We start from the raw sequence: 27,470 nt of genomic DNA on the forward strand, positions 1-27,470 counted from the left end.
TTTCTTCAAAATAAATCTTTCCGTTACGTATGACAATGAGTGGCTCATACCCCCGTAAACGCGGCCTCCCCATTACGACGACAGAAGTGAAGTGAAATTCTACGCTGGAAAGATGAACGGGCACACAGCCAGCTGTGGAAGACGACGACGAACGCGGGAGCAGTGGCACGAGCGCGTGCCGTTGATTTCGCAGTGAGTGCCCGGTCGGCACGAGGAATCGCTCTGTTTCACGCCGAGCGAAGCGTCGCATTGCTGGGAGCCCAGAAATAGTCGCGCGCCGAACTGTCGACATCGTTCTGATGGCGGCCTATGCAGCCAGGTACTCAGCACCTCGGCATCGTCTGCTGATATTCTTAAGAAACTCGGCGAAGGCTACAGTTTCACGGATGACATGCTTGCTGAAATTCGCCGCCAACAACGAACCACAGAATACACCAACGCTGCACCGCGTACTTAGTCCGGCCCGCCCACGTAGCCGGCTAGTGAGGAAGTGAAGCCGGGCGCGACTGCAGCGCCACGAAGGCGCGGGCGGGTGGCGGTTCCGCGCAACGGCGCCGAGTTTTAAAACTGAAGCTAGTCTAGTAACCTTGTGTCTGACGAATGACGCAAACATCTGGCTCCTCATTGGCCGGTTCGCCTGTCGCTAGGCAACGGAAGTAAGCCGCAAAGTTAAATTTAATATATACGCAGATATCTTTAATTTTTCCGGGAAAGAATAAAAAATAAAAGAATTTCTGTTAATTTATTTCACATTTTTCTTTTTTTTTTCGGTGCTCGCGACCCCAATTTGTCGATGTTAATACTCTAGCGTGACGTGTTTCCTGTTTCCAATTTTCGCCGAGTGTCGCTCTTGTTCAATCCCTTTCTCTATGGCTAAGTGCTGAACTACTGGCGATTCACGCACCCCTTCGTCCAGACCATCAGCAGCAGAGGAGCCGAACGTGGCACTAGAAATTTATCAAGCGCGACAAGCGCCAGCGCGAGAGCGAGGGTGTGGAGTATAAGTTTGACGTCACTCGGGGTACTCTCGTCGCGAGCGCGCGAAGCGCGATAGCAGCACCGGCCCCGCAGCCGCTCCGGCCACCTTCACCGTGCTCCATTTTATTCTGTCCGCGACAGTGCATGCCCGCGCTGATCCATATGAAATGAAAGTTTATTTCCATCTTGTAAGGTACAGATAAGGGGTGGCGGAAAAAAGCTGTCCATTGGACAGCTTGACAAGTCCACCATGCCTCATTTGGGCAGAGGCAGCATCACATTTTTTTCATTCATTCATAATATACACATGTATACCGTACATACATAATATTGCACATCATATACATTACTCAAAATTCACGAAGAGCATCAATGGAAAAATACACATAGAATGGTCACTCAAGCTCATGAGAGACGAAGAGAAAAGATTGAAACGAACCGAATCGTAATAATTTAGAAGTGTGGGTAATGTATGCCTCAGGCACTGTTTCCCATAGTTTGACCGTGGAGTCGGTACTGTCCAGTCTTCGAAGTGTCTTGTGATATAATTTGGTGCTCTATTTTGCAATTGGACGAGTTTATGCAGATGAAAAATATTCTTATAGACTTCCGCCTTATAGACGTTACTTAATCGATATTTGTACAGATTATACGGTGGAATTACACCGGTGTTCAGGAAGAAAGTATTGTCGATGGAGTGTAGGGAGCATTGTATGTATGTCGGAGATATTTCTTCTGTAGTAAGTGAATATGCTCTAGATTGTTGGATGCCGTATTTTCCCACAGTAACTGACAAAAGAAAAAAAGGTAATTACATAGCAAGGGTTTGATGTTACAGAAAACTGAAAATGTATCCAATGATTTCCCCCAGGCAGCTGTTTTTATTCCTGCTGATGCCAGGAAACCGAGCCTGATGCCACCAACGCTCAGCAGTCCAATCGGGAGTGCGCACAATGTTATCGCACATCTTGTGTGATGCACGTTAGCGCTGACGTGCTTCTTGTATAATGTAGAATCGTCATTACCACCATCATTATCATCAGCCTGGTTATGCCCACTGCAGGGCAAAGGCCTCTCCGATACTTCTCCAACTACCCCGGTCATGTACTAATTGCGGCCATGTTGTCCCTGCAAACGTCTTAATCTCATCCGCCCACCTAACTTTCTGCCACCTCATGCTACGCTTCCCTTCCCTTGGAATCCAGTCCCTAACCCTTAATAACCATCGGTTATTTTCCCTCCTCATTACATCTCCTGCCCACGCCAATTTATTTTTCTTGATTTCAACTAAGATGTCATAAAGTAGAATAGTTCATTGTAAAGGCAGAAGTGCACGGTTGGGCACACACGTTTAAGCTCATGAACTTGATTCGCACCAAGAAAACCTATTCAAGCTTGCATGCTTGCTTTATAAGAAGCCTACAGCGCCATCGATATGCCGGCTGCTTTTAACTGCTCCATAGAAAACTATTAAACCAATACGAATATTGGTGACACTATCATTCGAGTGTTCAGATTGGTAACCTCTGGATGCGGAGTAGGTTGATAAAGTTGTGTATGTAATTAACTAAGCTAAATTAATAAAACTTTAAATAATTGATCTTAGGTGGCTAATGAAAATGGGCAGTTTGGAGCCCATCCTCGAGATTATCTAGCCGTGCGAAGTAATTTTGGTTAAACATGCTTCTGTAGGAGCTACGAGAACAAAACATTTCCAATTAAACGCTCTTGGAAAGCGTACCTGACGCAGAAAAACATCTGTAAAGTCACAGAAAGAACAGCGCTTCAAGACGGGACACAAAGGAGAAAGCACACACGGCGCTAGCAACTTGAAGCGCAGTTCTTTTGGTGAGAATGAGCCAACTAGCCCCTCAGTCAATCCTTGCAAACCTGTAGAATCAACATGACGGAACCTAGCCTTTTGTGATGCTGTGATTAATAATGTGGCCTCGTAAGCATGTTCCTTGTGGCCAGCCCGCTTTCGATTTTTATTCATGCTGGCACTGACCGAGCGCACTGGCAGCAACGTAGCGGTGCATAGAGCGGTATAGGCCTGCCCAGTGGAAGCGGCGCCGTACGCGGGCGTAAGTGCGCGAATTGCCGAGGTGGTCTGCTGTAGGGGCGTCATGAAACTGCTAAAGAACTGATGTACGGAGATGGCGTGGTACAACGAGAGAAAATTCTGGTCCTTCAGGACGTAAGCTGCGACGGTAAAGAACGTCGTCACGAAGCGCGAGCATGCGCAGCGTGTGCTCCGAATGTCCAGAATTGAGACGATCGATGAGAACACGTAAGCCTTCAACAAGCGATTGTTCAGTGTGGATTTCGTACAGATAAGAAACGGCCAGAATGCAAGACTCCGTGTCATGCGCATCACATTCAGGGCAGCCGACAGGATGGCGGGCGAAGCAGTCGGCATTCTTGTGGAAAAGTGCTTACTTCTATAAAACAGCAGATGAACATTCTTGGAGCCGTAGCGCCCATCTACCCAATCGTCCAGTGAGGGAGGGAATGCAGTGCAAGGCATGGGGATCGGTAACCACGCAAAATGTGCGGTCGTACAAATAGGGGCGGAATTTAGCAGCTGTCATTCATATTTAAAACAGCGCCAAAAAATACGGACAAAGGAGGACACAGGACGAGCGGTGACTGCCAACAGCACCTTTATTGGAGCCTGCGCAAATATATACAATTTACAACAGGCATAAAGAGAGTCAAAGAAGGGTGTTGTTAGCAGTCAGCGCTCGTCCTGTGTCCTCCCTTGTCCGTGTTTTTTGGCGCTGTTTTAAATATGAATGATCCTTACCAACTAGCTCGCACGCAAACCCTTCTGAGTTTAGCAGCCGCCGAAACTAAAGCCAGACACTCCTGTTCGGTAACTGAAAAATTCCTCTCGGTGGTTGACAGGAGGTGGCTGGCGTATGAAATTACGCCCTCTGCGTTAGGCTGCCATTGAACAGCCCCAATTCCATGGCCACTGGCATCCGCGCGAAGTTCAGTTGTGGCAGATGGATCATAAGAAGCCAGCAATGGGGGAGCCGTGAGGTAGCGTACGATGGCTGAGAAGGATTTGGTTTGAGCAAAGCCCGATGTGAAAGTAACGTCCTTCTTAATTAAGTCGATGAGTGGGCGAGCGGTTTCTGCAAAATTCTTGATAAAACGATGGAAATATATGAGAATAGCCTAACAAAGCTTTTTACATTTGCGGTGAAAGACGGAACAGGAAAGTTCTGCACAGCGTGAATCTTGTCAGGGTCGGGTTGAACGTTAGCAGCACTGACAAGATGGCCAAGAATGGTAATTTGACGACGTCCAAAGTGGCACTTGGATGAGTTCAATTGCAGGCCGGCGCGCAGGAAAACAGCAAGAATAGCCGATAGACGCGTTAGATCACTCGTGAAAGTTGGGGAAAAGACGATGACATCGTCTAGATAACGCAGACATGTGGACCATTTACAGCCGCGAAGTAAGGAGTCCATCTTTGTTTCGAAGTTTGCCGGGGAATTACAAAAGCCGAATGGCATAACCTTCAATTGTTACAGGCCGTCCGGTGCTATGGAGGCAGTTTTCTCAGGTTCATGTCATCTACCAAGATTTGCCAATAGCCTGATCGGTGGTCCATCGATGAAAAGTACTTGGCTCCGTGCAAACAGTCCAAAGCGTCATGAACACGCGGCAAAGGCTAGACATCCTTGGGTGTGATTTTGTTGAGATGGGCTTTTGTGTGGATTACATAAAAGCGCCAACTCCCGTATTGATTCTTGACAAGGATAACAGGGGACGCCCACGAACTGCAAGATGGCTCGATAACGCCTTTAGTCAACATCTTATCCATTTCTCCTTCTATCACTTGTTCAGCATGTGAAACACGGTACGACCGGCGGCATATCGGATTGGTGTCTCCGGTGTAAATACGATAGGTAAAAAATGTCGCGGTAAGTTTCTAAGAGGCAGCGGAGGTCAGCAGCCTTGTGCCGGAAGAAGATAAGGTACAATCATCTTGCTAAGATCGTCTGTAAGAGTCGGTGAATCGGAGGTTCCTGTAGAGGGAGATGTAATGTTCGCGTCAAGCGCCGATATGTCGCAATCGTTCACAGGCGTGATGTCGCCCAAGGACCTGCATCTGGGAAAGTTTGAGTCGAGCAGTTAAAATTAAGGAGAGGGAGCGAAGTCTGATTGCCTGTCCCAGTGAGCACCGGTGTGGGGAACGACCAAATTTCTTTCAAGCAGTATGCCAGTACATAGTACATAGATGCTGACGTAGTACATAGATGCTGTCAGGAACAGATGGAAATGACAGAGTGACGTACGTAGTGGCTTGAGGTGATAGTAGGTCGTGTTTGGTAGAGCATAGCCGTGGCTGTGTGACTGCCGTGAGGCAGTTCAAGCTGAATGAAACTAGACGTGCAATCAAAGAGGGCTGAATGGGACGACAAAATGTCTAAGCCGAGTATCACACCGTAACGACATTGTTCCAAAGCGGCAAACAAAAGATGTTAAGCGCCCCACATTGCGCGGTAGGCGTTCCTCTGTCGGTGACGCGGACGGTGCGTGATGCAGAGGGTGTGAGAACATTGTTCAGGCGTCGGCGTAATTGGGCACTCATCACGGATACGTCCACGCCAGTGTCAATGAGTGCTGGGACGCCATCGTTTGAAACGTTCGTCAAGCTCTGGTTTGTCGGCAAAGTGATCAGATGGTTTTGCGGTCGAGTCGTCAATGCAGCGTCACCTCGGCGAGCTGCATCGCTTATTTTCCTGGGGACGGGCGTCGGGGCTGCATTGTGCACAGTGGGCGACCAGCCTGCGGTGATAGGGACGATGGTCGACGAGCTAGTTGGAATGACGACGAGGGACTGTTCCAAGGTCCACGAGTGTCATTGTTTGGCTGTTGTGGTGTCAATTGAGGCTGCTAACGACGCTCGAGTGTTCGGGGAGCTAATAACTAGTGAATGGCGGCCGTAGAGGAGAGGAGACAGTGTGGTTGTTACAATGGCGAGCAATTCAAGTCAGTTTTATTTACATCCTTATGATGTGGGTAGGCTCAGGCAAAAAAGCTAACGATTTTCGCTTGAGGGAGCCCGAGCCCCCTTACATGGCGTACAGCAAGATCAAAAGTTTTTCAAAGAAGTACAATATCCACACGCACTACATAACAGAATATAATGCAAGAAATTCAGAACAGTCGGTATAAACTCTTGGTACATGCTCATCAATACACAATGTATAGGTGTTAACAGAGATGCAAATGTCATTCGTGTCAGAATTTAATGCAAAGGGAATACAACGGCTTACAAAAAAATGATTTCTTAGAGTTTGTGTACTAGATGTTTCAAGAGAAAAACGTTCAAATATGAATTTATTTAGTAACCTAGGAACTGCAATGTGACCAATACGCCAGCAGGTAAAACAGATTGGCCGACCATCAGCGCTGTACCACTCGGCTGGATTTCGGTAGCGTGCAGGATACTACGGCCCAGTTGATAGAGCCGTAGCATGAGATAACTTTGAAGCTGCAACGGCGCACTGTCAAGATTGGGGGCACAATCCCATCGCTCATGATCCGTTGTCAAGATTGGAGTCGGGCATGAATTAGAAGGTAGCTGGCCCATGCCGTCTTCCAACTTATCCACGCTGAGGACATTGATGAAGGGAAGGACTGCTTCTCATCGAGAACGAGGAATAAGGGTTTATTTACAGTATTTACATGCAGCTCATCAGTCTAGCATGACTTCGAGAGAAAGTACGTCAGTCTAACACGAATGCTTGAGAGAGTGTCTCAGTCCAACATGACTACTTAAGAAAGTGTGTCAAGCATCCGCACAACAGCGGCTTACAAACACTCGGTCCCCCCTTGATTCCAAGGGGACGGAAACGTTCGTCCAGTCATTGTAAACACGCCGCCTCTCCCTGGGACGGCTTACACACACACGCGCACACGCACCCACACGCAGGTGCACGGTCCGGAGCCGACGTCAGAGGGGCTTCGTAGAACTCGGAGCTGACATGGGTAGCGTGCCCGGGTAGCCATTGTCCTGCGACTTGGTCGGCGCGTAGGAAGGGGTCCCCGACGACGTTCTCGCGGCAACTCCCCCACTCGCGGCCGACCCGGTTTGCGGTGTCGTGTTGCGGCACAAAGCCTGCTTCGTCGAACTCATTCAGTCCCAATCACGACGAGGCCGTTTAGTTACAATGGCGACGAGGTGACGCCGTGTCTAGAGATTTGCGGCGGCGCTGCAGGAAAAGATGACGCCTGTTGGCGCAACTGGCAGGCAAAACTTGCACGTCATCGGGCCCTTCTTAAAAACATGCAGAATAAACTGCAAGAGTAGCGAGTTTTTCGCAGACTATTGCCTGTACAGATGGTGGTGCAGGAAAGTTGTTCGGCTCACTGGGACGGGAAAAGAGGGGTACAGGAGCCATGGCTTCAAGTTCTCGCCGCACTCTCCGTGTGAAGTCATCTGATGATGATGGTCACTGCATTTCTAGCCTGTCGTCACAAGAGGATGACGCAGCTGCCTTCCGCAGAGGTGCGAATGGCGTTGCAATGCAGTTGCTCTTGGCCTGCTCATACCGTTGACACTCTTTTATTATGTCTTATATTGTCTCAATTTTGGCACATGAGCAGGTTGAGAGCATCGCCAGCGATCCTTTTCAATGCATAGCCAGCCTTGTCTGACAGCCACATCGCTGTCGGCCTTAAGGCGAAGAGCCAGCACGTTCTGCATGTAAGAGAAGTATGATTCTGTGGACGTCTGGGCACGGGTTGCTAGCTTTTTCTTAACGGAGTTCTTTCTTTCTTCCACCCTGTGGGAGGCCGGACAACTCCTTCAGCTTCTGCTTACACGTGTCACTGTCGTTAAGCTTTTTCTCGTGGTATACCACACCTTCGCCGTGCCTTGTGGTTGAAGACCAAGTTAGCTTAAATAATCGTCGGTTCCCATTCGTTGTGGGCACTTGTACGCTCATGTGTAGCGATCCAATCTTCCACGTCGAATATGTCGGTGCCGCAGAACGTTCCTGGATGCAGCGGCAGAGTCAGCACAACCATCGGTCGTGTAGACGTCGATGTGGACCACGCCATGTCGGGACCTGTTTCGTCCGTGAAGTTGTCCACTCCGAAGTGATGTCCACTGCGGAACTCCGTTGTTTTACGTGGGTACCTCGCACCTATCACCAATTTGTTACGTTGCAGAAGTCGCATATAACGATGTAATTACATTATTTGCGAGAGAGAACGATATGAGAGACATCCATATGAGAGAGACAATGCAGTGTAGGATTTGTAATTCGTGAGGACATAGTGGACAACTTTGATGAATTCTACAGCATTAATAAGAAAGAAGCAGTCATCCGAATAAAAATGAATAGCAGAAATGAAATTAAAATAGTACAATACTGTGCTACAACCTCCATTCACGATGGTGATGACATTGACCAATTTTATGAAGCTGTTGGATGACCATGAGAAAGGTGCAAACTCAGTATACTCTAGTCATAGGCGACTTCAATGCCAAAGTGGGGAAAAAAACGGGCTGGGAAACAAGCATTTGCGAACTACGGCATCAATTCTAGGAGTAGTAGAGGAAATATGATGCCAGAATTATTCGGAATAGACTCCGAATAATGAATACCTTCTTCACAAGGGCCAATAACAAGTGGATCTGGAAAAGCGCTAATGGAGAAACAAGAAATTAAATAGATTTCATAGTCTCTAACGATCCCAGCATTAAGATATGTCTGTCCTCAAATTTTTCACATGAAGAATTGCCTCCAAGGCTTTAATTAAAGCATTTAGTAATTCTTTGCTAGTATTCTGATACTCAAGTTATCACCAGCAAAGTACAGGCCGCCATTGGAATATGAACCTGGAAACGTTTAACGCTAGAACATTATCTAGTGAGGCGAGTCTAGCAGTGCTATTGGAGGAATTAGAGCGCAGTAAATGGGATGTAATAGGGCTCAGTGAAGTTAGGAGGCCAAAAGAAGCATATACAGTGTTAAAAAGCGGGCACGTCCTGTGCTACCGAGGCTTAGCGGAGAGAAGAGAACTAGGAGTCGGATTCCTGATTAATAGGAATATAGCTGGTAACATACAGGAATTCTATAGCATTAACGAGAGGGTGGCAGATCTTGTTGTGAAACTTAATAAGAGGTACAAAATGAAGATTGTACAGGTCTACGCCCCTACATCCAGTCATGATGACCAGGAAATTGAAAGCTTCTATTAAGACGTGGAATCGGCGATGGGTAGAGTAAAAACTAAATACGCTATACTAATGGGCGACTTTAATGCCAAGGTAGGCAAGAAGCAGGCTGGAGACAAGGCAGTGAGGGAATATGGCATAGGCACTAACAATAGCAGGGGTGAGTTAGTAGACTTTGCGGAACAGAATAAAATGAGGATAATGAATACCTTCTTCCGCAAGCGGGATAGCCTAAAGTGGACGTGGAGGAGCCCGAACGGCGAGACTAGAAATGAAATAGACTTCATACTCTGCGCTAACCCTGGCATCATACAAGATGTGGACGTGCTCGGCAAGGTGCGCTGCAGTGACCACAGGATGGTAAGAACTCGAATTAGCCTAGACCTGAGGAGGGAACGGAAGAAACTGGTACATAAGGAGCCGCATAATGAGTTAGCGGTAAGAGGAAAGATAGAGGAATTCCAGATCAAGCTACAGAACAGGTATTCGGCTTTAACTCAGGAAGAGGAGATTAGTGTTGAAGCAATGAACGACAATCTTGTGGGCATCATTAAGGAGTGTGCAATGGAAGTCGGTGGTAACTCCGTTAGGCAGGATACCAGCAAACTATCGCAGGAGCCCAAAGATCTGATCAAGAAACGCCTATGTATGAAAGCTTCTAACCCTACAGCTAGAATTGAACTGACAGAACTTTCGAAGTTAATCAACAAGCGTAAGACAGCTGACATAAGGAAGTATAATGTGGATAGAATTGAACATGCTCTCAAGAACGGAGGAAGCCTAAAAATAGCGAAGACGAAACTAGGAATTGGCAAGAATCAGATGTAGGCGTTAAGAGACAAAGCCGGCAATATCATTACTAATATGGATGAGATAGTTCAAGTGGCTGAGGAGTTCTATAGAGATTTATACAGTACCAGTGGCACCCACGACGATAATGGAAGAGAAAATAGTCTAGAGGAATTCGAAATCCCAAAGGTAACGCCGGAAGAAGTAAAGAAAGCCTTAGGAAATATGCAAAGGGGGAAGACAGCTGGGGAAGATCAGGTAACAGCAGATTTGTTGAAGGATGGTGGACAGATTGTTTTAGAGAAACTGGCCATCCTGCATACGCAATGCCTCATGACCTCGACCGTACCGGAATCTTGGAAGAACGCTAACATAATCCTAATCCATAAGAAAGGAGACGCCAAAGACTTGAAAAATTATAGACCCATCAGCTTACTGTCCGTTGCCTACAAACTATTTACTAAGGTAATCGCAAATAGAATCAGGAACACCTTAGACTTCTGTCAAGCAAGGGACCAGCCAGGATTTCGTAAAGGCTACTCAACAATAGATCATATTCACACTATCAAATAGGTGATAGAGAAATGTGCATAATATAACCAACCCTTATACATAGCTTTCATTGATTACGAGAAAGGATTTGATTCTGTCGAAACCTCATTAGTCATGGAGGCATTGTGGAGTCAGGGTGTAGACGAGCCGTATGTAAAAATACTGAAAGATATCAATAGCGGCTCCACAGCCACCGTAGTCCTCCATAAAGCAAGCAACAAAATCCCAATAAAGAAAGGCGTCAGGCAGGGAGGTACGATCTCTCCAATGCTGTTCACAGCGTGTTTACAGGAGGTATTCAGAGACCTGGATTGGGACGGATTGGGGATAAAAGTTAATGGAGAATACCTTAGTAACTTGCGATTCGCTGATGATACTGCCTTGCTTAGTAACTCAGGGGACCAATTGCAATGCATGCTCACTGACCTGGAGAGGCAAAGCAGAAGAGTGGGTCTAAAAATTAATCTGCAGAAAACGAAAGTAATGTTTAACAGTCTCGGAAGAGAACAGCAATTTACATTAGGCAGTGAGGCACTGGAAGTCGTAAAGGAATACATCTACTTACGCCCCTTTGGAACGGGGCGGTGGGTTGCGCCAACAAGCTCTTGCTATTTTACTGCATGATGTCCTACCTAGGTTCAACAATAAAAAAAGAAAAAAAAACACGATGACCTACCACACCCAAATTTTGTGATCCCTATTGCGAATTGTGCTTTTGAATGTCTCTGTTTTTTGTCGTTTCCCTGCTTTTCTTCGACCAATCCTCCAATCGCCTCTTCCTAATCCCTATTGCGGACATTTTTACTTTTCCACTGGTCCCGCTGAACTCAATGACTTCAAGGAGGCCAGTGGTGCCTAAATACACCGCGGGGTAGACGTCTTCACATTCTAATAAATGATGCTCCATAGTTTCCGTAGCTTAATTTACCGCAGCAAGCACATGCTTCTTCTTCCTTCTTATATCTCGCTTCATAAGTGCGTGTTCTAAGGCATCCCGATATCGCTTCGAAAAGTAATGAGCTTCCCTTTGAGTTATCATAAATGGTTTCTTTCCTGATTTCGTTTTTTCCTCTTAAGTAGTTATTCATGGCAGGTTTCTTTTCCAGTGCCGCCATCCATGAGATTATTTCAGCCTCTCTAACTTTCCGCTTGACGTTCTTTGTCGCTGTGTGGCCCACCCTAAAGGCCGCATACTTGCTGGTAAGCTTCGTAGTTCTTTTCCTCCACTGTGAATGAATGGTTTTCCTGTACAAACAATTATCCAAGCAATTTGTCTGCAAGAACGTCACCTTGTATACGCTCAGCCTTTCTCTAAAAATTCTACGGGTCTTAAAAAAGCACGCCCTATGTAACGGCACCCAAAAAGAGTGTGCGCAGATTCTTCTTGATGAAAAGGAAAACAGATGTCTGCCAACATGTTACGCATCAAAATAGACAATCCGTGAGTGCTTGTCCGGCCTGTAATACCAGTGCATGTTTTAACCTGGCGCTACATTGTGCGTCATTGTAACTCCCAGCGCACTGGCGCACATCTTGACGTTGTTTTTAGCGGCTGTGGTTTCCAGTTATGCGCAGATTCAGAAGAGCTACACCGGGGTCCTGCCAAGCACTGTCACTCTCGAAATACGCCGGTATAACTGCGCTGAGAAAGTCGGGCGTGCAATGCGCCACATTGAGGCCTTGTGCGGTTTAACAATGTCATTACTGGCACTTTGAGACGCCGTAGTTTGAGACACCTCAATCAACCTTCACGAAACTTGTTTTCTCTAATTTCGGCCCCATCCAAAAGTTGTCGCTGAAGCCGGGAACCAAATCCACGACATATTGCGCAGCTGCAGAACGCCACGGCAACTGAGCCACCGCAGCGGGTGCTTCATCGTCACTTCATTGTTTGTGTGCTTCATAGATCACTTCCTTCATTGCCGCATATACAAGGTATACAAGGTGACATGTGATGACTGCATGAGACATGGAGAATGGACGTACTACATTATTTCTTCGGCGTTTCTGCACGCAGTCCGCTGGACCAGTATGGCGTGCCGCCCAAGAGGAGGCCGCCGTCGAGCACCGAACTGCAGAAGCCGGGCCCCGACGATGTGACGCCGAGTGCGTCAGGCGTGCCAGCAGAGAGGGTGTTGGTGAGCGCTGTGTCCGAGACGCATGCCACGGGCGGCGAGGTGGCCGCGGCGGCCACGGAAGGCGGTGACAAGTCCGCGGTATCCTCAGCACCATCGTACGAGCATCGTAGTGACCACAAGTCCGTCCAGGGTTCAGGAAAATCACCCGGAAAGGGGTCCGCCTCGGGCTCCGCCAAAGAGTCAGTCTCGGCCTCTGCCAAAGGGTCTGCCTCGGCTTCCGGAAAGGGATCCGCGAGCGCATCGGCAGCTGGCTCCGCAGAAGGGTCCAAGAAGGCCTCTCGCAAGGGTTCTGGTACCCTAGAGAGCCCGGACGCTCCTGCTGTCGTTCCTGGTGGTCCTCCCATAGAGGCAGTCATGCACGAAGCACCTGCCGAGAAGGACAGCCAGGTGGCGAACAAATGATGTCAGCACCTGCCTCAGGTACGTGGTCAACGCATGGATATTCCTTAGGGCAGTTCGACAAAAGAGAAATCCAGTTTATGATATCATACGCGCTGGTCGTCGACTTTTACTCGAGCTGCGCTTACCACAGCTGTATGAGGCAGGCAAAGTTAGTGTTGAAGAAAGATTAAGGAACATCGGTCAAAATAAATGGGTGGCTAAAGAGAACAATTATTTTTACCTCAAAAGCGTAGGCATGGCATGAAAAAAAAAGGTCAAGAAAGATGGCAATCAATTATGGAGTCATCAAAAAGAAAGTATAGCAGGTATAGGGCGAATTTTGTGCAAAGGATGAAAGCAAAAAAATCATTATGAATCACACAGACCGTAATGAAGAAATCAGCCTAGAAAATTAGTGCAATAACAGAGCGGACAACGCCTTGTTTTTCGAGACCCGGGTTGGAATTAGATCCGCATTAACAAAAGTCCGGAGACAACTCAGCACATTGTAATAAAATGCCAACATAAACATGCAGCCAGAACCATAGGGAATGTCCAGCTTCCGTAAGCGCTGGGATTCGAAGATGAAAGGACCGTTAACAGGGGTCCATATAAAGGACGTCTATGGTGGCACAAAGAAACAAAAAGGCAGGGAGGGGATGTAGCCGGCACCGTTACACGCCAAGGTAACTTGAAAACTGTGGAAATGGGGATATCCTTGACGGTAATTGACTCACGGAGGCGAAGCGACTATTTGCATCTGCCACGTTGCAGAGCGGGTGCCAATATAAATCATCTTTTGAGCGTGCAGCTTATATTTTGCAGCTGTCCTATCAACGTGCGAGGGTAGGATATTGACATCTTTCTTGTCTCACGCGCATCATGATTCCTTCTGTTTTTAACCGACTTAACTTTCTGGCCAATAGCATCAAGCGAAACGCGTTAACTGCGGCGGTAACGGCCAATTTCGGTTTTCTTTGTATTACAAATAAGCGACACTCTGATCTCATCATACATTCTGTTATCGATCTTCACCAGTGAATATTAGCGGGTGTAAACTGATTCAAATGTATCTGTCGTGCCTGCCCTCCTGACAGATTTTCTCTTTCGTTGTTCCTTTACTTACGCATCCAGTGAGCCCGCTGTAAAGTCTTTGCAGCAGCGTGCTCAAACTACGGCACGGTTCGGAGAACGAGTCCCGTGGTGGCACCATGACCGATTTCACTACGTGGGCTGCACTTTCCGTTGGCCTGCCAAGTCCTGCTCGGAGACACCTCACGAGGACAGCGTCCATCAAAAATAAAGCTACCCGCCCTAACTCTTAGCAGGGGATCATTATTGACCACATAAATTCAGAGCAAATGAAGCGCTAACTTAGTGCATGTTATCGAACGTGCGTTGGGTTTCAGCGGCAATGGTAGCAAGCACTGTGCGAAAGCTAGTGCCACCTATGCGTTATCTAAGTGTGCTTCACTTCGCGTACACAGCTAATCTTTGTACGTGTGACAAATCGGGACAAATATCTTTGAGCGATATGTTACCCTGGTCTATGAGTTTCTCTTCGGTTGGGCTGCCTCAGTACAACCATGGTAGACATGCAGAGTGATCGGCGGTGTACAATATACTGTCATCTATCAGTGCGCGTTATTATGCGCTAAGCATGCAATAAAAAAAATGGTGTACTTAAGAACGCCCGATGCCTTTCGTATCGCAATCGCATCGCTGATTATCATTAGCGTTAATGCTGCGCCATCTACTCGGTGAATATCAAAACACTTCCACGGGTTAATGAGGTCTCTCTGGGTCTAGCAGTGTCTCATACAGCTGATATCAATTTAAAAGATAAGATATATCGCTATCACTTTGTTCCCAGGGTGAGATGGGACTCCGTTGATGGGACGAACCGATGGCTAACTTTACCAAGTATTTATCACGACGAAAAAAAAAAACATCAAGGGCGAATTCATATCGTAGTGGGCGGTTTGGGCTGGTCTAGGCGGTCCTCAGTTATATACGGTAATCTGCGGTGGCTGCGAGTTACGCTTACCGCCGCAGTAGTCAGCGGTAAAAGGCGCGCATGCGCACTGGGTCTAACGTATCACGTATAAGGGGACATTGCACTAGCAACATTCCTGCATGTACTTCGTTAGATAACTAATGGAATCATCGTCTAAATTTCTGAGCATTTTGTTCGTTACCCCGTCAGAACCTGGAGCCGACTTCGTTCTGAGTCTTACAATCTCTCCTCGCACTTCCGCTTTTGTGATGGGGGCGTCCAACACCTCGTTAGGCGCTCCACCATAGTCGGGTAGTGGAGTTCGCGATGTTTCCCCCACGAACGTCTCAATTAATTTCTTCATGAAATAATCATTGTTCATGAAATAAACACTGTTCGTGACTGCATTCAGCGTTTTGTACCAGTGATATGCAAGAAGTCAGACAATCACAATCCTTGGATTACGCGAGAAACTTTGCAATTGCAGCGCAAGCTAAAGCGATTAAAGAAAAGAATAAAAAAATCAAGCTCAGCCTTTTTAGAGGCAAAAATTCATGAAGTTTCAGAGAAATTAAAACAATGCATTCTGAAAGATAAAGAAAAATACTACAATAAAAAACTTCCGGATTTTATAAAAACTGCACCTGAAAAGTTTTGGCGGTCAATTGCACCAGTTTGTCGTTCTACCGATGCATTTATTATAAATGGACAACATGTAAGTGACAATGTCCAGGTATCATCAGCATTTAATAACACCTTTAAGAAAGTTTTCACTAAAGATGACGGGCGTCTCCCACCCTTTAGCATGTCCCTTCCTTCCATGCCTGATATTATAATTTCTGAAGAGGGTGTTTTTAATCTATTAGTAAAACTGGATGTTAAGAAATCACCTGGACCAGATGATATTCCGAATGCCTTCCTTAAACAGTATGCAGAGTGGTGTTCAAAGTATTTGTGCGTCCTATTCACTCGATCATTGAAAGAAGGTGTTCTACCATGTGATTGGAAAACTGCTAGAATTAAGCCTTCGCATAAAAGTGGAGAGAAGACGTGTATTGAAAATTATCGCCCTATTTCATTAACTTCAACAACGTTCAAATTATTGGAACACATCATTCATAAGCATCTAACTAATTTCCTCGACGAGCATAATGTACTGGCAGATGTTTAACACGGGTTTAGACGAGGGTATTCCACATGCACTCAACTGGTCGAAACAATCCATGATTTTGCGACAGCAATCAACGAAGGAAAAGAAACTGATGTTATCTTTATGGACTTTCGAAAAGCTTTCAATAAGGTTTCGCACAAGAAACTGCTTCATAAACTCAGTTTTATTATAAATAATAAACAGATATTAACATGGATACAATCGTACCTATCTGATCGCCGTCAGTTTGTCGAACTGCATAAAACTTGCTCCAATTACGTTCCTGTCGATTCTGGTGTTCCCCAGGGATCCGTCCTCAGCCCCCTACTGTTTTTAATATTTATTAATGATATTGTTAAAAACCTGACAGTACGTGTTAAGTTATATGCCGACGACTGCGTGTTGTATGAGAAAATAAGTTCGACTGATGATCAAATTAGGCTGAATAATGATTTTGCAAAAATAGTTTCTTGGTGTGAGAAGTGGCAAATGTCAATTAACTTTGAAAAAACCGTATTTATGAGAGTAACACTTAAAAAGCTCCCTCTTCTATATTACTACACTGCTAATAATAATTTTCTTCACGAAGTCACAGAATATAAGTATCTAGGTCTATGGATCTCTGCTAACCTTTCTTGGACCAGGCATGTCGACTATGTTTCAGCAAACGCTCTCCGAAGCCTTTTTTTCTTACGACGCTCGCTCAAGCTAGCAACCCCTGGTACACGCCTCCTTGCCTACAACACTATTATTAGACCAATCTTAGAATATGCAGTAATTATCTGGGACCCTTTTACAAAGGTAAACATAAATAAACTTGAAAGAATCCAAAAGAAAGCAGTAAGGTTTATATATAACACTTACGGGCGAGCATCAGTCAGTGACCTCCTCAAGAAAAGCGGTTTACCCTCTATTCCTAACAGAAATCGCATATGTCGCTTAAAGTTTTTCTATCAATTCATTAATAATAATCTCAAAGTTGACACCTCCAATATCCTTACCTATTCCTCGGGGTACCAAACTAGAAATCGCCATTCTCTTTCTATAACACCATTAAATCCGAGAGTTAATTGTTTTAAATATTCCTTTTTTCCAAGGACCATCACTGATTGGAATAACCTCACGGATGATGTTGTCAGACAGACATCATTACATTCATTTCAAGAGCATTTGAATTGATTGCTGTTAATTGACCTTGGCGCTGTATTCTCTTGTTGAATCTCTATGTGCAATTCTGTTTTCTTTGTGTCTGTAATTCTGTATCTCACACAATGTTTCCCACCTGCTATGATCTTGTGTACAAGATCGCGGTATTCATAAATATTACTAAATAAATAAATCATCGTTCCCTACGAAATCGTGCCTAGCTTTTGCCAATCTTATACCGGATTGAGTTTTCGAGCTTGCGGGGTCCAACAAGTGCCGGAGGATGTTCCACGTCTTGGAGAGGTGCATGCTCCCCTCCATTTCGTCACACTTGTTGGCCCAATTTTGTTCGCGTAATGTAAAAGTATAATCTTCGATTTCCTTATAATGCCTAGAAATCCTTCTTCTGAGGTTGCGGTTCCATTTCTGATTTTTGAGACGACGTTCCATGCTTTGCTTAGCTTCCCACATATGCAGAAAACGGCTGTCCGCTATCTCCGGGGCGTTATCCCCATCGAGCGTTTTTGTCGTCCCTCTAGCGTCCGATTTGAGCGCCGTCGTCCATTCCTCGATGTTTCAGATGGGCCCCAGTTCCTGCGCTCTCCTGATATCTCTAAACTTATCCCATTCAACGACGGCCGGCGCGCGAGCCCTGCGCGTTTGAAGGCCCACTTTCAATATGGAAACAATTATGTAGTGGTCGCTGCCAAAATTTTGATCCGAATTATGCTATTCTAGATCTTTAATGTTTTTCGAGAATGTTAGATCTGGAGATGTATCCTTACTAACGCTATTGCCCACCCTCGTTGGACTCTCAGGGTCCGTGTGCAGAGTGAGCCCTATGTCATGCGTATCTTCCCACAGCTGTCTGCCTTTCGGGATTTGGTGCGGGTACCTCCATTCCTGGTGATGTGCATTAAAGTCCCCCACTATCAACAGTGGCTGGTTGCTTGAAATTTTGGCGGCCTTGCGAAGCAGAGCCCTGAACCTCGCCTTCCTTTGCCTGGGTGAGCTGTATAAATTTAGAAGGAATAAACTAGGGTCCTTCTGTTTTGCGGTTAGAATTTCGACAAACACGTTCTCGATCTCTCTCGACTCTAAATCGTGTTCAATGGCCGCGATATTTCTTTTCACGAGTGTTGTCACCGAGGATTTCTCCCCCCTGCCACTATGAAATGCCTGATAACCTGACAGTTTTGCGGGTCCTCCAGTTTCCTGGAGCGCAATCGCCAAAGGTGTCTCATCTAATAGCGGAAGGTACTGTTGCAGAATCGACCGCTTGTGCCGGAAGCCGTGACATTTCCACTGCCAGATTTGATTTTCATTTGCGCGCCTGGCCATTTTGCAGTTGCGTGACGATCTGTTCCATATTCTGTTGCCACCCGTTCATGGCGACCATCTCATTCCTTAGCCTTTGGCATTCCTCGGCCTGTTTCTGAACTGCCCCGAGGACAGCTTGAATTTGGATGTTGATATGGTTCATAAATTCATTCATCTTGGCCTCTAACCTTTCCAAATTTTCGACCCTTTTCTCTATAGCCTGAATAGGGTCGGCGTCTTGAATTTTGCGTTTCGTTGGTGGCGGGAGGGACGCCTCTGTGACCATCTTATTATCCTCACCTTGCGGCTGTTGACGTGCCGCTGGGGGGGTCATCTGTCTAATGGGTTGTTGCGGAGGAGGGGTTGCCTGCCTCTGTGTCCCTTTATACGAATAAGCACCAACTAGCCCATCTTTCTGCCTCACGGCCAGATTTCACGTAGCACGCAAAGCTATTGCCCCCCAACAATGTGGCAGCGTACTGGCGTGCACATATCAGGGATCAGCAGTGCTTATGACGACACGTTGTGACATGAGAAAGTTACATTATAGCGTGCACAACTATAGCGTACGCTGTATACGCTATTGGGGGCGAGTACCACCAATGGAAAAGCTGGCGCCACCGTCGGCGCGACGTGGCATGAGGGATCACGTGGACACAGCGGCCGCGTCGGCTGCTTCGGAAGCGCCGAAGCGAGCTGAAAACGAAAGTTTAAAGTCCCAGCTGCACTGCGGTTCTGATTGAGTGGTGAGGCTTTACCGCCTTGGGTGCCTGCTTGACAACATTTGAAATCGCTATAATAGGTAGTGGCTGCCTTTGGAGGCGTGCAGCATGGTAGGCTACTGCTCGGTGGCGCAGTGCCGGACGTACAGTCGCCCAAATCTTTAACTGGTGTGCGGGAGCGGCGACTTTTCCAGGCGTCAGCGCCGTATGACGCGGCGAGGCTGGAAACAGCCTAGTAGACGATGGGCCCAGCTGAGCGCGCTTTGTATGCATGCGCTTAGCCTCAGACTGTTTCCAGCCTCGCCCCGTCAAACGGCGCTGACGCACGGAAAAGTCGCCGCTCCCGCACACCAGTTAAAGATTTGGGCGACTGTACGCAACGGAGCCTGGTGTCAACCTTATTCACACGTAGCCGCAGGACAAGGAGCTGCGTGAAGCTTGGCTCGTGGAACTTAGAACTGGCAGACAGCCATCGGCTACAACTCGGGTATGTAGCAAGCACAGACGCAAGCACAGATGCGAGGAAGATTTCTGCTACGGCGCCGGCACTGCGATGTTCCAAGGTAAATATACCTGGTAGCGAAGCTTCCATAGGAGCCCATACGTTCAAAACATGGCGGTCGATCGGCGGTTCATGGGGCTTAGCGCCGTCTGTAAGTGGTGGGAACACTTCCGGCGGAAGAAAAAATAATGTGACGCCATGTCTGTTAAAAGCAGAAGTGACGTCATTTTGTTTTCGAAGGCGCGAAATTTGTTTTGTTGTCCTTCATTTCGAGCTATATTTTCGAATGCCCCGCCATTCGACTTGATGGGCGTTTCGAGCTTTCAGCGTGGAAAGCGATGCAGGAAAAGGCCAGCCGTACGGTTGTCGAAATTGCATCCCTGCACAAAACATACTTTTTTTTGGAGGCCGACGAAACCTTTAGGTGTAGAGTGCTGATCCTATTGTCGGATGCCAAGCCCTTCGGCCAGCGCAGTCGCACGAAAATAACTACACAATTATTTGGCGGTCGTAACTCACTACTTTTGACTGAACAGATTAAGAAGCAATTAAGCTGCCCGCGTCAGCAAATTCAGACAAACTTCGACAAGCAAGAAAGCTCAAACTGTGAGGGGGGCGTATTTCAACAGGTGAACATTACGAGTGCGCCTTTCTGCCCATTTCAAGACGTGCATTGCATTGCGAGTGATAGCGGCGTCAACGCCCCTGTAGCAATGGGCGCTGAAAAGAAATGCATTTAATTATAATAAAATTAAGCTTGTATTAACTCGTCAAGAATATATAAAATTTTCTAGGAATTTTATTTTCGTTGAATGAATCTAACTGTGTCTCGTTTGAATTAAAAAACGCGTTTTTCTTTCGCAATGTTTGTTCCCTCCAAACAGTCGCGCTTCGATCGCTGCTCCCATAACCCCCCATGCTGATGTAGATGACAATCTGTACTGAACCGCATTTCGCCCGAAGCTTCGCGACCTATTTGAATCGACCTTGGATGTTCGATGAGCAACAGAATACGCGCACTCAGACGCCCGCCCGCGCCCGCGCCCGCTGCCCGGCTTATCTCATGACGTGTTTAGTCTAAGAACTTGTTGATGCTAGATACTGGCTAGTTCACTGGAACGGAACGGGAGCGGTAAGACCCACATTAAACAAAAGGCGTGGCATATGGTCATGTTAGTGTTATGAATTATGCACTGGATTACAAAAAAGAAGCAGAGGGAAAATGAGAAATAATATTGAAATGTGCGACGCAAATTAGGAAATAATGTTCAAAATGTCCAAAAATTTAGAAGACAAAAAAAGATTCAATCGTCGTGACGGCACATTCCAGTCGCCGTAGGCATCGAAGTCTCTATAACGAAATTGTTTTTGAAGAGTTCTGATAGAGTCTACGCAACAAATTAATAAAATGCATATGAGCATTTTACAGTGTACTGTAAAATGCTCATATGCTGCGGCCAAAAGCTCCCGGCACGTTGCGAACACGCGCTCACAGCGAAAGCGAAACATTGTGCTCGGATATGCATGCAGACCCGCAGTCGGTGGCTGCGGGTCGCTGCGGATCACTGCATTGAGGCTTCATTGTAATATGCTCCATTTGGTTATACAGACAACCCACTATAAGAACATTTCACATAGTTTACTCTCAGCGTTTGCCTACTTTTCACGCAAGAATCCGGTTCGGGAGACTTCAACTGAATTTGTACATAACGCCCTGTTTTCCATGAATAAAATTCAGTTGAAGTCCGGCGTTCATGTTGTCTTTCTCTTCTCGTCCGTGTTCAATTGTGCGTTGTAACGCTGTTTCGTAATGCTAATCACAACCAACTAGCCCAGCTGTCCATACTTATCGGGAGACTCCATCGCGGCGACCGTGCGTAGTGGCGTTCACTTTACGTATTCGTTAAAGAGATAGCGTCTGTAACTGATTCTGTGCTTTCAATTTGGCCAAGATTATTGCATCGACAGTCAAAACATTTCCCTCGTTTTGAGAGTACTTACATAAATGTCCAGGAGGACTGCCGCGTGGTGTGTTTATCGAGCGCCGTAACCGAAACCTGCGAGGAGCGCTCGGTGTGATCCCTCACACTACGCAAGGGAGGCGCTTCCGACATGTGGTGACTCCGTAAGTCCTCGCCCCCAATAGGGTAGCGCACGCTAAGCAGCGCACGTTTGTTACAGTTTTAGTTGCCCTGCGAGATCTTCGGACTTCAGAGGCCATATGCCGTCATCACTGCTATCTCCTGGTTTTAGCAATAGGTGGCGATGACATCTCGAACGTTCGGATGGTGTGGTGAGATTTTTTGGTGGATGGGCCTGCTTTTTAGGGCTTCAAAGCGACGACGAAATCATAAGCTTTTGTGCATGCTTTGAGATTGCTTCTGTTTTTGATTTGATGATTTTTTTAGCCTTTGAATGACTATTGGGTGTTTTTTTTTAGACTCTCCCTTTTTTTAGTGTGCGCGGTTGTGTTTCGTGTATTTGGTTTTTGCAGGATAGTCAGAGCGTCGTTTCGCACCACGTGCTTCAGCACGTGCAACCGGGTGGGACGTTGAGTTGTTATAGCCTTTGAATAGTAGCTTGGAAGTGGCAAGACTAATAGCTATTAGTGGTTTTACTGTGTGCGTGTTGGTATCTAGAATATTGCTTTAGTAGGAGTGAGAGCATGACCGCGTGGTTCAATACGTGCGAGAACGTATCATACCTTAAGTCTGTAGGGCAATGATTGCTTTTAAAACATTAGTGAGAATTACATTGCGACATTTTAAGAACTTAGATATTGTGCGTATCGGTTTTTGCCAGAAGGCACGTGCTCTGCATTATTATAGTATTATAGAATTTGCATAAGAGAAAGCCGTACAATACAGGGTAAGGAAGCCGGGAAAGCGGGCAATGTGCGGGGGGCTCCTCAAGGCAGATGAGGGGACGGATGAGAATGGAGAGGGAATCCAGTCAATCGGCACACATTGTGATGTCGATGCTAGACAGAAGAAAATGGAGGCTTTCCAGGAAGAGCTTGTCAGAGAGGTTGAAGAGCTCAAAAATAAGCTAAATAGGGAGCGTGATGCACGGAATGTAGTGGAAAAAAGGCGAAGCAGCCGAGGAATAGCTGAACAGGGCCGCCATTGTGAACGAGAATGGTTGTTTCAATGGAACGCAGTACTCCGACGTGACAGGAGACGGAGTGTCGGCAAAGTACGTGGAATGCGTGCAATGGGGTTAGGGGTTAGCTGGAAAGAGCGGCACCTACCTTGAGGCCGCCACGCTGAAAACGCAGGAGCGCATGGGTCAATGCCCCTTGTCAAGTCCAAATCACGTGGGAAAGGACAAAGGGAAGCAGGGAGGTGTAGGAGAGAGTGAAATGGTGATTATGGCGATTATAGTCACACGACCACGTTCTTACATGCTGCCTTATTTCGTACCCTGGCTTCGTGTATGTTAACCGATAGAAGTTCAGTCGAGTGCACTGCTCTTGTAACCAGGGATGATGCATATCAAACGAAATGGTTTTCGAAGCCCGGCTCTGCCACCACCATGATGAGGTTACATGAGCATGTCACTAGTGGTTAGGGACGCATGACCATCGCAACGCGCGGTGGAAACTATCTCTACATACCCATGACGCATATCAAACGACGCGGATGAAGAAGCTCTCTTCGAATACGAGAGTGAGAGAGTTGACACGGACAATTCAGTAGTGATTCAGGTCACGTGACTTCTTTCGGGCATGCTGCCATATTGTGCACCCTGGCTTGATGCATATCAAACGAAATGGTTTTTGAAGCCCAGTCTGGCTATGACTAAATGAGTCCACATTGGATGATCACTAGTGAGGTGGTCACGTGACCAATGTTCAGTCGAGTGCAGTGCTCTTCTACCCAGGGATGATGCATATCAAACGAAATGGTTTCCGAAGCCCGGCTCAGCTACAACCATGATGAGGTCACGTGACCAAGTCACTAGTGATTAGGAACTCACGATCACCATATAGAGCGCTGGAAACTACCTCTACATACCCATGGCGCATATCAAACGACGCGGATGAAGAAGCTCTCTTCGAATACGAGAGTGAGAGAGTTGACACGGACAAATCACTAGAGATTAAGGTCACGTGACTACTTTCGGGCATGTTGCCATATTGTGCACCCTGGCTTGATGCATATCAAACGAAATGGTTTTTGAAGCCCAGTCTGGCTATGACTAAATGAGTCCACATTGCATGATCACTAGTGAGGTGGTCAGGTGACCAATGTTCAGTCGAGTGCAGTGCTCTTCTACCCAGGGATGATGCATATCAAACGAAATGGTTTTCGAAGCCCGGCTCAGCTACCACCATGATGAGGTCACATGACCAAGTCACTAGTGATCAGGGACGCACGATCACCATATAGAGCGCTGGAAACTACCTCTACATACCCATGACGCATATCAAACGACGCGGATGGAGAAGCTCTCTTCGAATACGAGAGTGGGAGAGTTGACACGGACAAGTCACTAGTGATTCAGGTCACGTGACTACTTTCCGGCATGTTGCCATATTGTGTACCCTGGCTCGATGCATATCAAACGAAATGGTTTTTGAAGCCCAGTCTGGCTATGACTAAATGAGTCCACATTGGATGATCAATAGTGACGTGGTCACGTGACCAATGTTCAGTCGAGTTGCAGTGATCTTCTACCCAGGGATGATGCATATCAAACGAAATGGTTTCCGAAGCCCGGCTCAGCTACCACCATGATGAGGTCACGTGACCAAGTCACTAGTGATTAGGAACTCACGATCACCATATAGAGCGCTGGAAACTACCTCTACATACCCATGGCGCATATCAAACGACGCGGATGAAGAAGCTCTCTTCGAATACGAGAGTGGGAGAGTTGACACGGACAAGTCACTAGTGATTCAGGTCACGTGACTACTTTCGGGCATGTTGCCATATTGTGTACCCTGGCTCGATGCATATCAAACGAAATGGTTTTTGAAGCCCAGTCTGGCTATGACTAAATGAGTCCACATTGGATTATCACTAGTGACGTGGTCACGTGACCAATGTTCAGTCGAGTTGCAGTGCTCTTCTACCCAGGGATGATGCATATCAAACGAAATGGTTTCCGAAGCCCGGCTCAGCTACCACCATGATGAGGTCACATGACCAAGTCACTAGTGATTAGGAACTCACGATCACCATATAGAGCGCTGGAAACTACCTCTACATACCCATGACGCATATCAAACGACGCGGATGGAGAAGCTCTCTTCGAATACGAGAGTGGGAGAGTTGACACGGACAAGTCACTAGTGATTCAGGTCACGTGACTACTTTCGGGCATGTTGCCATATTGTGTACCCTGGCTCGATGCATATCAAACGAAATGGTTTTTGAAGCCCAGTCTGGCTATGACTAAATGAGTCCACATTGGATGATCACTAGTGACGTGGTCACGTGACCAATGTTCAGTCGAGTTGCAGTGATCTTCTACCCAGGGATGATGCATATCAAACGAAATGGTTTCCGAAGCCCGGCTCAGCTACCACCATGATGAGGTCACGTGACCAAGTCACTAGTGATTAGGAACTCACGATCACCATATAGAGCGCTGGAAACTACCTCTACATACCCATGGCGCATATCAAACGACGCGGATGGAGAAGCTCTCTTCGAATACGAGAGTGGGAGGGTTGACACGGACAAGTCACTAGTGATTCAGGTCACGTGACTACTTTCGGGCATGTTGCCATATTGTGCACCCTGGCTTGATGCATATCAAACGAAATGGTTTTTGAAGCCCAGTCTGGCTATGACTAAATGAGTCCACATTGCATGATCACTAGTGAGGTGGTCACGTGACCAATGTTCAGTCGAGTGCAGTGCTCTTCTACCCAGGGATGATGCATATCAAACGAAATGGTTTCCGAAGCCCGGCTCAGCTACCACCATGATGAGGTCACATGACCAAGTCACTAGTGATCAGGGACGCACGATCACCATATAGAGCGCTGGAAACTACCTCTACATACCCATGACGCATATCAAACGACGCGGATGGAGAAGCTCTCTTCGAATACGATAGTTAGAGAGTTGACACGGACAAATCACTAGTGATTCAGGTCACGTGACTACTTTCGGCCATGCTGCCATATTGTGCACCCTGGCTTGATGCATATCAAACGAAATGGTTTTTCAAGCCCAGTCTGGCTATGACTAAATGAGTCCACATTGGATGATCACTAGTGACGTGGTCACGTGACCAATGTTCAGTCGAGTGCAGTGCTCTTCTACCCAGGGATGATGCATATCAAACGAAATGGTTTCCGAAGCCCGGCTCAGCTACCACCATGATGAGGTCACGTGACCAAGTCACTAGTGATTAGGAACTCACGATCACCATATAGAGCGCTGGAAACTACCTCTACATACCCATGGCGCATATCAAACGACGCGGATGGAGAAGCTCTCTTCGAATACGAGAGTGGGAGGGTTGACACGGACAAGTCACTAGTGATTCAGGTCACGTGACTACTTTCGGGCATGTTGCCATATTGTGCACCCTGGCTTGATGCATATCAAACGAAATGGTTTTTGAAGCCCAGTCTGGCTATGACTAAATGAGTCCACATTGCATGATCACTAGTGAGGTGGTCACGTGACCAATGTTCAGTCGAGTGCAGTGCTCTTCTACCCAGGGATGATGCATATCAAACGAAATGGTTTCCGAAGCCCGGCTCAGCTACCACCATGATGAGGTCACGTGACCAAGTCACTAGTGATTAGGAACTCACGATCACCATATAGAGCGCTGGAAACTACCTCTACATACCCATGGCGCATATCAAACGACGCGGATGGAGAAGCTCTCTTCGAATACGAGAGTGGGAGGGTTGACACGGACAAGTCACTAGTGATTCAGGTCACGTGACTACTTTCGGGCATGTTGCCATATTGTGCACCCTGGCTTGATGCATATCAAACGAAATGGTTTTTGAAGCCCAGTCTGGCTATGACTAAATGAGTCCACATTGCATGATCACTAGTGAGGTGGTCACGTGACCAATGTTCAGTTGAGTGCAGTGCTCTTCTACCCAGGGATGATGCATATCAAACGAAATGGTTTTCGAAGCCCGGCTTAGCTACCACCATGATGAGGTCATGTGACCAAGTCACTAGTGATTAGGGACGCACGATCACCACATAGAGCGCTGGAAACTATCTCTACATACCCATGACGCATATCAAACGACGCGGATGAAGAAGCTCTCTTCGAATACGAGAGTGAGAGAGTTGACACGGACAAATCACTAGTGATTCAGGTCACGTGACTACTTTCGGGCATGTTGCCATATTGTGTACCCTGGCTTGATGCATATCAAACGAAATGGTTTTTGGAGCCCAGTCTGGCTATCGCTACAATGTGGCTTCATGTTGTCGCTAGTGACTCTTATCACATGGCCGTATTCGAAAGCACGGCACTCGTTTGTATCCTGGCCTGATGCATATCAAACGAAATTCTGTTGGGAGCCTGGTTCGGCTATAACTCTTATGAGCTCCTTCTAGGTAAACTGCCCACATAGCACACCAGCATTGATCTAGC

General features: G+C 46.9%; 1 protein-coding gene across 1 annotated transcript in view; it reads left to right on the forward strand.

Moving 5' to 3' along the window:
• The window catches only part of LOC135909873 (uncharacterized), a 200,294-nt gene extending 185,928 nt beyond the window's left edge, over positions 1-14,366 (forward strand). The window contains exons 3-4 of the mRNA XM_065441908.1: positions 12,543-13,083; positions 14,179-14,366. Of these exons, the coding sequence (XP_065297980.1) occupies positions 12,543-13,065 (523 nt within the window). The 3' untranslated portion in view covers positions 13,066-13,083; positions 14,179-14,366. The remainder of the gene's footprint in view (positions 1-12,542; positions 13,084-14,178) is intronic.
• Positions 14,367-27,470: the final 13,104 nt, after the last annotated feature.

The sequence above is a fragment of the Dermacentor albipictus genome, unplaced genomic scaffold (assembly GCF_038994185.2).
Source record: "Dermacentor albipictus isolate Rhodes 1998 colony unplaced genomic scaffold, USDA_Dalb.pri_finalv2 scaffold_31, whole genome shotgun sequence".
In the NCBI taxonomy this organism is placed as follows: domain Eukaryota; kingdom Metazoa; phylum Arthropoda; class Arachnida; order Ixodida; family Ixodidae; genus Dermacentor; species Dermacentor albipictus.